Raw genomic sequence first — 12532 nt, 5'->3', positions numbered from 1 at the left:
ATCGTCTGGTATGCGGTGAAAGAAAGAATGTGTAAACAGAATATACTTTGTTTTTATTGAATTGTCAGTCAGATAAGAGTACCAATCTATTGATTAGAAAACAATATAAATTGTTTACTATAAATTGACCCACTATAGAAACAGTCTTGCACAAAATACCATAAAAAATTAACCATTTTCAAAAATTTCTATCAAACAGCATCCAATGCATAAATTTAATGCCATTCTAAAAAGTTAAGGAAACATATACAAACATTGCTGTCTAGAGCAAAAGGTTTCTGAAGATATAAAGAGGTGATAATCTTTTCCACTGGTGAATGAGTCAGTTAGAACAATAGGACAATAAGAATCCATTCATGTTTGTGGCATTCTTGTGATAAAAAAGGTTGAGGGTGAGAATATTGATCAGGAGACAAACGTACAGTATTGAGGTCCTCGGGTTGAGTGAATCTATTTTGTTTCTTTTCTATTAAACACAAGGATGGGCCCTTGCGTAGTCTAACGCCTATATCAGAAATGCTGATTCAACTAAGCCGTACCAAACAGGAACCAATCAAGAGAATTTACAGATCTGTAACACGCTGATGTGCGCGATATACATGTTCATTTGATGCTATAATCATTAGTTATGCAACACTAGCATACGATTTATATCAATTCACATAAGTCTAGATATTTTCACACATTCAGAAAGTAATTCTAGTAATTTCTAGCTACTGGGCCAAACAATAAAAATATATATATTTTTCCAACTAGAGATTTACTGTATATAGCCTGTGGCTTATTAGCAAGCTCGTCACAATAAAAATGTCATGCGTAACTCGATAAAGAGGTGAAGAAGCATATTGAGGTCTATGGTTGATAACGCTAACTACAGTACAGTAACCTTGTCAGACTTGTGACACTTGATGCATGTGACTTTGAGTGTGTTGCAATTTTCTTCCTGCAGTGATTGTATGAGATTCATCATTTCTGTTCGATTCTCCTCAAGCCGATCAATGTCTTTCTGTCTTTCGTTCAGCGTTTCCATCAGGAGCTTGGCATTTGACATCAGTCGATTGACCTAGACACATAGATAATATGTGATTCACTCTAATATCAGCTTTGCTGTTAGAACTTTGGAAATGCTGCTAATGCTTTTTAAATGCTTGTATAGGGTTACTTTCCTTCTAGTTAAGAAGAGTTTTTAGTAATGCAACTTTCTCTGAAGCATGTAGTTCAATTGGAAAAACCCAAACAAAAATAAAAACGGTTTTAGATTCTTTAACAAAAAAGCTAGCTACCTTGACTAGTTTCTGTCAATCAAAAGGTTTAAACAAATTTATAGTTTATTAAAGTATAAATATAAATCTTATATTTAATATAAGTTTAAATGTATTAATGTTTGTTTAATTATTAAGCTTGTACAGGCTTTTACCTACACCTATATATTAACCCAAATATATGGTCTGGCATACATAATATGCAGTAGCATACAAATACTTGAATGAAAAGTTTTGCGCAAATGGATGCATACACATACATGGTGTATGCATACCGAGATGCTATATACAGATGAATGTATACACAATGCATATGTATATATACTCATCTGTTTGCACATCCACATACAAAAATCTGTACACAAATGCATGCACACTTATGGATATGTTTATGAATATGCTACAAGATCATACAGGCATGATATGCATATCGATGCAGACACATGCAGGGTGAACATCTAGGAGAAACTAGTGCATAAAAAGCTATTGAGAAGTGCTATGAGTAAAAGAGTTTAAACCATTATGCCTTCTCATCCCATGGCTTACAATTAACTCTTTCAAGATGTCAACCTTTCTACTGTAAAGTCTTAACTAGGCAGGACTGACTACCTGTGATGTCAAGTCATCCATCTCAGCCCTCCTTTCCGCTTCCTTCTGTACCATGTGACTTCTCTGAGCATCCAATCGCAACTCATACTCATTCTTCTGATCTTCCATCTTACATATCATCTCAGATCGGAGCAACTCAAGGGACGTCCTCAGTTCGGCAACACAGCTATGACTTTGATCCTCATCGTCTAGCATGGGCATTCCTGTCATTTTAAATACCTGCATGAACTTGAGACTTAGGACTGATCTGGCTCATTTATCAGGAGCACTACACAGTAAGTAACAACACTTCACAGTAAGTATTAGCACTATACAGTAAGTATTAGCACTATACAGCAAGTATTAGCACTATACAGTAAGTATTAGCACTATGCAGTAAGTATTAAAACTATACAGTAAGTATTAGGTTTATACAGTAAGTATTAGCACTATACAGTATTTGCACTAGACAGTAAATATTAGGACTATACAGTAAGTATCACTTCTATAAAGTAAGTATTAGCACTATACAGTATTTGCACTAGACAGTAAATATTAGGACTATACAGTAAGTATCACTTCTATAAAGTAAGTATTAGCACTATACAGTAAGTATTAGCTTTGTGCAGTAAGTATTAGCACTATACAGTAAGAGCTAGCACTATACAGTAAGTATTAGCATTATACAGTAAGTATTAGCATTAGGCCTATACAGTAAGTATTAGCTTTGTGCAGTAAGTATTAGCACTATACAGTAAGTATTTGCACTATACAGAAAGTGACAACACATACAGTGAGTATTAGCACTATACAGTAAGAGCTAGCACTACACAGTATTAGCATTATACAGTAAGCATTTACACTATACAGTAAGTATTAGCATTATACAGTAAGTATTAGCACTAAGCAGTAAGTATTTACACTATACAGTAAGTATTAACAACAATTTAAGAGAGATAAGTCAAAAAAAGAGTTGGGATAGAAGACTTTTGAGGAGACGGTTCTACTTCCCATACCACGCCTCTCTTCAAACTGCTGCCACCTGCATAGCTAGCAGTAAAACTAGATAACTGATAGTTCAAATTGCTAGTTCAAATATAATGTTGGTCGCCACAAGCTCCACACAAAAACCACATTTAATTCCACTAAATAAAAATATATATGACCGTATACTATGGCCTGAATACATTGTTCCAACGTCTATAGAATAACTTCCTAGCTTTTAAGTCATTGGGTCAATTACCAATAATTAGATAACTATTGGTAAAATTTTATTTGCGAGTCACTATCATACATCATATACTGGCAAATAGTTTTTCCTTTTTTTACTAATATATATATATAATTCAGCAAAGAGGCAGACACATTGTAACGAAGGCTGTTTTCCAATTTCATACTTAATTTTGCATGCCTTATGCTGATCTCTAGTTAGCTTCAGTATCACATACTTGCAGCTATACCCTAGTTGAATGGCCTTGTTTGCTGTTTTTTATTTTAGATATTGGCGCAAAACAGTTTGACAGTGAAAGCATTTTTAATACAAATGTTACGTGTTTTACAATTGTTTTACAAACCCACTTAGGCAACGTACTAGACCAATCTATTTTCATCGTTTTCAATTATAATCAAAGATAGAAAATAAAAGATGCTACAATTTTAATTAAAATCTACGGAAAAGAATTAGAGTCTAACAAAGACCTAGGATAAGCCTCAGAGAATAGAAATAAAACAGGGCTTGCTTGTTGAACATCTGTTAGAGTATAATTATATATGTAAAATATGAAGCAGGTAATTAAAAATAGCAAACAAAAAGTTGCTTATTGATTTTGGCGGCGGCAGCTTGTATTGAATGAATAGTGAGTAGAAATACAGGTGGCGATGAATTAAAAATCAGAAAGTCTTAGATGACTCACCACAGCCCTTGGGACACTCTTTTAGTCGATGTTCACACTGTGCCAGGTGCTCGTCTATCATTCTCCTCGGTACCATACTCGTGCAGCCAGGGCTCGGACATGGCACACTTACAAATCTATAAATATGAGCTTTATATAGTCTGCTTTCAAAGCGTTATAATGAAATAACTCTACATGTATCTAGATTGTTGGTTATTCCTCTAGAGATCAGATGACTCCGAACATATGGCAGATGCCAAAACTGTCGATAGCTGTCACACTCATTACATTGATCTCTCACTTTGTAGTGTTTAATATAAGATTGATTTTTAAAAGATTCTTGTGTATAGATATATTGTATGGTAACATAGATGTCAATGTTTTAGATTTTTAATTACACGTTCCTTACATGTTCAATACTAAATATTGGTAATTGATTACTGCAGAGGTTTTTCATGGTTGTGGTGAATAGTAAGAACTAACAAATTACATGTAAATAACTAATAACTAATAACTACCAAGTAATAACTACCAGCTAACAACTAATAACTAACAACTACTAACTACCAAGTAATAACTAACAACTATGAACTACCAACTGATAACTACCAACTAATAACTAACAACTACTAACTACCAAGTAATAACTAACAACTATGAACTACCAACTGATAACTACCAAGTAAAAACTACCAACTGATAACTAACAACTACTAACTACCAAGTAATAACTAACAACTATGAACTACCAGCTATTAACTAATAACTAACAAATAACAATTACGTATAAACTAAGAACTAATTAAACATTAATTAAAAGTTGAGAACTTCCAACTACTGTCTAATGAACAAGGGCATCAATGAGGCAAAACAAATTTGCAGTCAAACTAGAGTTTTTATCAAAAATGATAACATTCGACACGACATACTAGCAACACCGTTGTACAAGGGAATTATAAAGTCAGCGGAGAAACTTTATTACGCAGCAAAACGAGTTTAGTTTATGACACGCAAAGCAAACACTAGAGCAAAACCGCTCTCAATGGTTGAAAAGAGCTATATTCTTCTAGAGTGAAGGGTCTACTTTATGTAATATAGCAGCAAACACTTCATAGCTAAAGAGTGGTAGAACATAGTGCATGATCACTACAATAGCTGCATGAACAGGTGACATGGATTAGATAACCACAACATATACTGTTTTAGCTCAACTAGGTGTGTGGATGACAAGTGGTAGTCAGAGATTTTGATGACTACTACACCACCGCTGACACAACTCTGGCAGCGCTGCTATGACCAGCGTATTGATAATCAATCTGAGCACCAGGAACAGCCTTGAATTCCTTCAACGTCGTCAATTTTATTGACACGCATTTGCTTGCTTCGAATTTATCCAGGCTAAGATTATTGTAAACTAGAATGTAAAAGTGACAAGCAGATGTCTTTTAAAGAAGCTTTTTGTAATTCATCAAAATTATACTCAAAAGCCTGGTTCACATTGGATACTGCACTCTGTTTCAGTTTACTTCGAGTACCCACCCGCTGTCTCAGTTAACATTGAATACTAAACGCTGTTTTGGTTCTTATTGTATACCAACACACTGTCTCGGTTCTCATATGATACTAACACAATGTCTCGGTTCACATTGGATACCAACACGATGTCTTAGTTCACATTGCATACCACACGCTGTTTTGGTTCAGATCAGCCAAACAGAGAAATAAAAGTTAACCAAACCAAATAGTTCTGTTTGCATCATGTATTTTATGACAATGTTCACAGACATGTGTCATCAGTTTCCTGTCAGCTTGTAGAATGGTAACCAGTATGCTTAAGAAAGCTCTTTGTAACTGCATCGCAAACTTATGAGCACTTCGAGACTAGACTATGAAAGATTTAAAGTTTACTAGAGAGTTGTGCCACATCTATGGAACTATTTTGATATGATGTCCAACTCACCCACACTCTTCTTCGTGTGACTGAACGAACTCTAGGTTGCAAATAACATCACATCCTGCATCACTGTTTTGGCATCGTATTGAGAGACTGTTTAGATCATTTTTCATATACCTAAGAAATACACAATAAAATAAAAGATAGCTTACGCAAGCACTAAAATATTGTTTGTTATATAATATTATCTTCAGAAATATAGTAAATAAACTTGTAATTGCTAGAAATTTAGTTATACAACTGTTAATAATACAATAGCAATACAATTTGCTAGAACTTGCTAATAGCAAAACTCTCACTACTTCTCATTGTTTATAAGACAAAAAACTTTTCTCATGATATGTAGTTTGAAAGTTAGAATGGCAAATGTTGTTATACGTTAAATACAAGTCAATTTTTTGTCCAAATACTCTTCTATTACACGGGCACCGCCGGGTGGCACAGCTAGTATGGTTATATTTTCAGGTCGGTCTGTTGCATTGCATGCTAAGCTACTCTAGTAAGCACACAGGGTTAAGAAGTGCTGTCTATATAAACAGCAAGAGCTAGAGGTAGTTGGAAAAACCGACAATGACAAACAAGCGGGACCACAAGTAATCACACACCCATGTTATATGATGTGCATAGTAAAAGTATAATGATGCATTTTATATTTTGACCTAAATGAAATTGGTAAACTTTAAGCTTATTTGATATGTTATAAGTCATAATTAATAAGTGCTGGATGTTAGTGATTATTAACATCTACTCTTATGGAAAGATAGCAAACAGCTCAGACCTGAAAGGTGGTTTGAGTTGAGAAGAGAAAAGAAGTCGTCTATCCTCTGGACAGCAATTCTCATGAACGAGCCAGCCATTGATGCATGTAGAGCAGTAGGCATGCTCGCAGGGTGCCTGCAACGGATCCTCTAGGACATCTCGGCACACGCAGCATAGTAAACCTTCGTTCACGGGCTTCACAAATCGCTCGACATCGAATCCCATTCTAGTCAAAACCAGAATATGTTCATAGATGGGGCCTGGATCTATTGAGAACTGCTCACATAAACCAAATTCTAAGAACTAGCCGCCACTCTCATATAAGTACCCCAATACAGGATATCAAATATGCATTTGCTACAGCATAAGTATTGGTTTGTCAAATAAACTATTCAAAATCAATATTATATCAGCAGCTCGCTGAATGAAAGCATTGCCAGACATAACTCACAGCAGTATGTTGGTTATTGTCATTATAATTGGCAGTGTAATATAATCACTCCAGTTAAATGTATAGATGTTGAGAGTGATAATTGAGCAGGAGAGATAGGCAATGCTCGTACCAAACACAACTAAGTAGCCTACTGTAAATAGAATACAGTTGACCCCATCCCCTTTTTCAAACTTCACCTTTTTGTATTTTTAATTGTCTGGACAATGTTCGGCTTTTGGACGATTGTCCAAAGTGTCTGTGTTTGTCTGAAGAATGACAACTTTGACCGATAAGTGGCTCTCTCGACAAACAACGCAAACAACATGTACGCGTGAGTTTCCTGTCAATTTCTTGTCAGAGTATTGTACTGTAATTTTCATTTGTTGTTATCACTGCTATTAATATTATACTGTATCCTATTGCAGGTATAACAATATTTTAGTCACTCATGTATACTGTATATGCATATTGTACAATATTGTAGTCTAGAAATATATATGTGATACAGTATCGGCTGTTTAATGTACAGTGCAGTACTCAATTTCTAATGTACAGATTTTTTCGATGTCTGGACATGGCTCAGGCTGTATTAGTCTGAACAAATGACAGTTGTCTGTGCTAAAGCTACATGTTAGGTTTCGCTCTAGCTCTGGTTCAGTCATTTCTCAGTGTAGCCAATACTTTTAGCCAGCAATATAAATGATATAGGCCTACTTGAGGTACCTCGGTATTTTAGTTTTCTTTTAATCTGATTGGTTATAGAAGCCAAATACTTCACATTGTGATGTTTAATTGAGTTTTGAATACTTTTACGGTTTTGGTTTTCGTAGTTCAATTTTCATAACAAAATAATTTTTCTGGCCAGTTTCTGATCAGCCAATAAACAAAAATGGCGCTGAATGATTGGTCAGTCTATCTTCAGTAAAGCCTTTGCGATTATCAGCTAGTGTACAGACAACTCCAGTCTTTCTCATTATCCTCCTTATCAAATTTAGTTTCAATTCTTCGCTGGTGGAGCATATGTTGAGCAAATGCCCATTTCACCTTACGAAGTCAGACAGGAAACATACGCCATCAGCTAAGTTATGCGAGATCAATAGCTATTCAATATCTCTATAGAAAGCTAATTTATTTGTACCCAGTGTGTGTGTTCAAGTAAACAACCTAGTCGTTGTTTAGATACCCTCCCGAGGACACAGCTTCTGTGAATCACAAAAGAACCTGATTGTAGCAACAGTAAGTGCAGCCCAAAAACTGATCAAGAATACAGAATGGAATCGTCTTAACATGTCAGAGTTGAATCTAAAGGTGACACTCAGTAATTTCTAATATTAATGATGGTTAACAACATTCTACCTGATTTTGGGGTCCAAAAAGCAAAGGATTTACCATTATGGTTGATTTAGAAGACAGACTAGTTACTAGTGTAATGACATTCACCTCTTCCTACCTGTACAAGATGTCATACTTTCATGTCAGACCAGCGGACCATGCCAGGCCCTGAGCTACGGGAATACCACCATCATGTAAAGTATATTATATACTATCTGCTATGTCAGCTAGGTAAAAGCATGTGTTTATTTTGCGCCATTCTAATTCTATATCAGCTTATGTGAATCTTTGTCCTTAATTCAATAAGTAGTAATAAATAGATATATACATGAAAATAGTTTTGTTGAGTGTCACGACAGGAGAGGCCGAACATAAAGCGTAGCAGTTTTTACAGCTTGTGAGATTGATGAGCAAATAAGAACGATCTGTGTAATTGAAATGCGGATTTCTTGCTACCTTGTCAAATCTCATTATAGGCTGTATCTGCATCCTATCTGCATGCAGTATGCATTGGTTTGTAAAAATTTTTGCAGATATGATTCACGCTTTTCTCCTACACTCACGGAAAAGCTCCACGCATTGCTAGGTTGCAGCTTTGCCTGGCAGCGAATAAACACACCTGGATGCAGTGCTGATTATTTTAGAGCCTTTGAATCTTTACCCATTTTTATAAATGCTGTTGTTTAGTATTATATAATCACATCTGTTCACATGTATTCACATTCTAGTGCAGCCGTTGTTTATCCCCGGCGATAAAGATCAAAAATTTTAACATTCCAGTAGCCTGTTGAAGCATTCCAGGAGCCGTGGCTGACTGTGTACTGATAGTGCTGACAAAGCTACAACTTACCTAATCAATAAAGGCATTGATTTTAAACGCTCCTAAATTGTGAATGGACATTGTTTGCCTTTGCCCGTCGATGTCGGGCTCTCTATGCAGACTTTTCAAAACGAAACATTGGACCCGAGAAAATTTGAGAAAGTTTGTTTTGAAAATGGCAGGTGCAAATCATTCATGCGCCAGGTAATTCGTGAGTGCAGCACAAGACTGCCTTGGTGCAGCTGAGTAGATGTAAGTTTGAAATCCTGTAGATGGTAGATTAACCTTCAGTTGCTATCTTGGATTGTCGCGTTTTTTTATTAAACCAAGGCTTCCCGATTAGGGATGAGATTTACTCTCACACCCCTGAAAACAACACTCGCACCCCTAAGGGGTGTGGTTGTTGTGCAAGAGTCTGTTGTTTGTTATCTGTTGCTGTTGCCATTCTGTTGCTCACACCTCTTGTGACAACAGTTGCAAAGGGGTTGCAAGTTAATAGAAAAAGGAGGTGCAAGAGTCATTCGTGAAGACTTATGATTCAACTCTCTCAAAAAAATGTTGAAAATTCTTGTTCCATTTGCAACAACTCAGCTATATGAATCTGGATTTTCATCTTTTCTATACTTCCAAAATATATATTGCAGCGCTACTAGGTCTGAAAACATTCTATGCATTTCACTTACTAACAAACAACCACATTACGATCAGGTAATAGCAGAGAAGAGGGTGGAAAACAGTCAAAGACCATAAAGTGAGTTGTTTTTAATGTTTTGCTGCTGAGTAAAAATGTTAGACTCATTCTAAAATGACCTAATAACATATCGTTTTCGTATATTTCCAAATATGTCTGTTTTTTATTATTTTTCTGCCTTTTCTGTTTCATTCAAAACAAGGAGATGCGTGATTTTCCTTGTCAGTTGTAGGAAATTCAGCGATGAAAACAAATAGGTAAGCGCTGTATTTCATGTACTGGTCAAGTACCACGACCCTGATGTACACCAGACTTTCTAAATATAACATGCCATGCTAGGATGTAAGTGTTTATTCAGATTGCAGCTGTTCTTGTCACATGCTCACTCTATACCCTCATGTTACTGACATTTCTTGTAACTGTAACTTGTAAGCGTTATTCTCAGAATGACTTCACTCTGGCTACCTGTCGACTGAGTTACACTCGCCTCACGTCTTCTATGTCTGCGCCATAAACATCAAACCTACACTCGTGCTACAATCTCTACTCATATATTATATATATATATATGTCTCCTGTTCAATTTGTGAGGCAACTTTTTAAACAGAAAATAATTTCATTTAGTCTGATTTATCCAAGCTGAACTCACGCTCTTGCAACCCGGCAAATGCTGTCAGCTAAGTTATCAGTAACTTTTACAGTTGTCTTACTCTGTCTCTTATCCATTGCTTCTCCCTAGCCTATTGCTAAGGCAGTATCTAAGGAATTTAATGTTATGACCGTGCTACATAAGATTATATCTAGGAATTAAAACTAATATTCACAGAATTCAGTTAGCAAAAAGCTAGAGCATCTTTAGCCAAAATAAGCAGTAGCTCTCTGAAAAAGAAGGTAAAGTAGTAGCTAGTCAACTGTTTACAATGCTACTCACATTGAAGAAGTCTGTATGTGGTCGCCATGTGATGGATTTCTAGCCTCGACGGGTCAGCACAAAGCAGCACATTAGCTCGAGCCTACACAAGTATCTGCATTGTTCATGTCAGCGTTAGAATTTATTGCTAAGCCTCGTGTTTACATTTTCAAATTCAATAATGAAATGAACAGGCTCCGCCCCTTCCACTTAGTATTAATGGATATTGGAATGAATATGTTGTGTGTGTGCCCTTGAAAACAACAGAATAGAAGACAAAAATGGACGTGATAGATGCTATTAAGCTATGCGATAATTTTAATCAATGCTGGTGAGCCCCCCCCTCCCTCCCTTCTCCAATACGAGTTGCAAAGACGACCTCCTGTTGCCAAAATAAACTATGCTTAGCTCACAACTATTTGTTGGCTAACCCTCTGCGAGGATTTTTGCTGAAATATTTCTGTTTGGTAATGCTCAAACCTTTCTGTGAACATTCTCATGTTAAGCAGATAGATTCTAAACAAAAGCTAGCGGTTCAATTTGGCTCAGTACAGTCCAACTACAACTGTTCTTGGCAAAACGGTGCTAGGAGACAACTCTCTGACTAAGTGTTTTGTGATTGACTACTTGTGCATGGTGTGCACTGTATGTAGAGGTTAAGATGTAGAGTATAAACTATTAAAAATAAATACCTGGTAATAATAATTACTAGTTGAAAATATTTAGATGGCTCCTACAGATAGTCTCATTGGCTGAACCCTGAAAAATGTTGAATCAAGCAAACTTTTTTACCGATGCGAAACTCTCCACTAAAAATTATCTTATATTATGTAGCAAATAGTTTCTTTATCAATGAAAATAAATCGGCTAAAAATGTCACTATTTCATTAGTAAAAAATAATTGTTTTCAACAAAACCCTCTATGACTTGTCTTCTCCTAAATTAAAACAAAAAATAGAAAAGACAACTTCTATTTAGATTTGTAGGTCAGTTGGAATAAGTTGGTAAATTTGGTTTTCAGGTCTCTAAGACTCCTACACAATTGTTCAAACACACAATTAGAGATGTTGCTCCTCTACATCTATGTCTGAACAACTGCATAAAAGTGTTAGATGCAATATCTTTAACAATTGACTCATATTTTGAGTACTCAAAGTTGAACAACATTGAACATGTTAATTAATTTGATGCGCAAGTATTAATGCATGCACAGGTTTTCAGTTATGCCATTGAAGTATAAATGTTGTTTGGTATCAGCAATTTTATTTATGGAAGCTGGTGTCAATTTTATTTTATGCATGTTTATTCCATTACCTTTCGTTCATGAGACACCTAACATAATAAAAACCTGAGGCTTTTTCTTGATGATATGTACAATGAGATAGCAAAATAATAGAACATAGAAACCCATTTCTTACCAGGTCTCTTTCGAATAGTGGCAGTTTATTCACATCTAAAATGAGTACATAGTACATATTATACCAGGTTGCTAGTTGAAAAAAATTGTGAGGAATTTACTTTATAATGAGGAAGTTGAATCAAGGTGTGTTAGAGTCTAGACAGACACACTGTTAAATAAATACTTGGTAATGTTAGTTAAAATAAAGCAATTAAAAACCTCAGTTAATATTTTCACTTTCAGCCAGTCATCATTACAATGAAATGATATAAGAGATGATAACTCCAAGTTTAATCTTTATGCTGTTTGTAATGAATTTGCTAGATCTAGAAGTCATTCAAGTACATAAATCATTGAACAAAATAGGTTTATTTCGCTGTCGCAGGTAGCAATTTTATAGCAATGATTATGCCATAATTACCCTGCAGCCAAGTGATAAAAATCTTTACCATAATTGCTCACTGGAGATAAGAGTGACAGCCTGGATTCCTG

The 12532-nt window shown here is 35.5% G+C and overlaps 1 protein-coding gene across 1 annotated transcript; it reads right to left on the bottom strand.

Annotated features, from left to right (window-relative positions):
* Positions 1-70: 70 nt before the first annotated feature.
* On the bottom strand, positions 71-10744 carry LOC137391368 (RING finger protein 151-like). The gene is made up of 6 exons (XM_068077821.1): positions 10663-10744; positions 6475-6681; positions 5703-5813; positions 3764-3879; positions 1872-2074; positions 71-1063 (listed from the first exon to the last, which is right to left on the bottom strand). The coding sequence occupies exons 2-6, from the start codon at positions 6678-6680 to the stop codon at positions 872-874; spliced, it is 828 nt and encodes a 275-aa protein (XP_067933922.1). The 5' UTR covers position 6681; positions 10663-10744; the 3' UTR covers positions 71-871.
* Positions 10745-12532: the final 1788 nt, after the last annotated feature.

The sequence above is a fragment of the Watersipora subatra genome, chromosome 3, assembly GCF_963576615.1.
Source record: "Watersipora subatra chromosome 3, tzWatSuba1.1, whole genome shotgun sequence".
NCBI classification, from domain to species: Eukaryota; Metazoa; Bryozoa; class Gymnolaemata; order Cheilostomatida; family Watersiporidae; genus Watersipora; species Watersipora subatra.
Note: the sequence above shows the minus strand (reverse complement) of the source record. Positions and strands in the feature narration are given on the sequence as shown.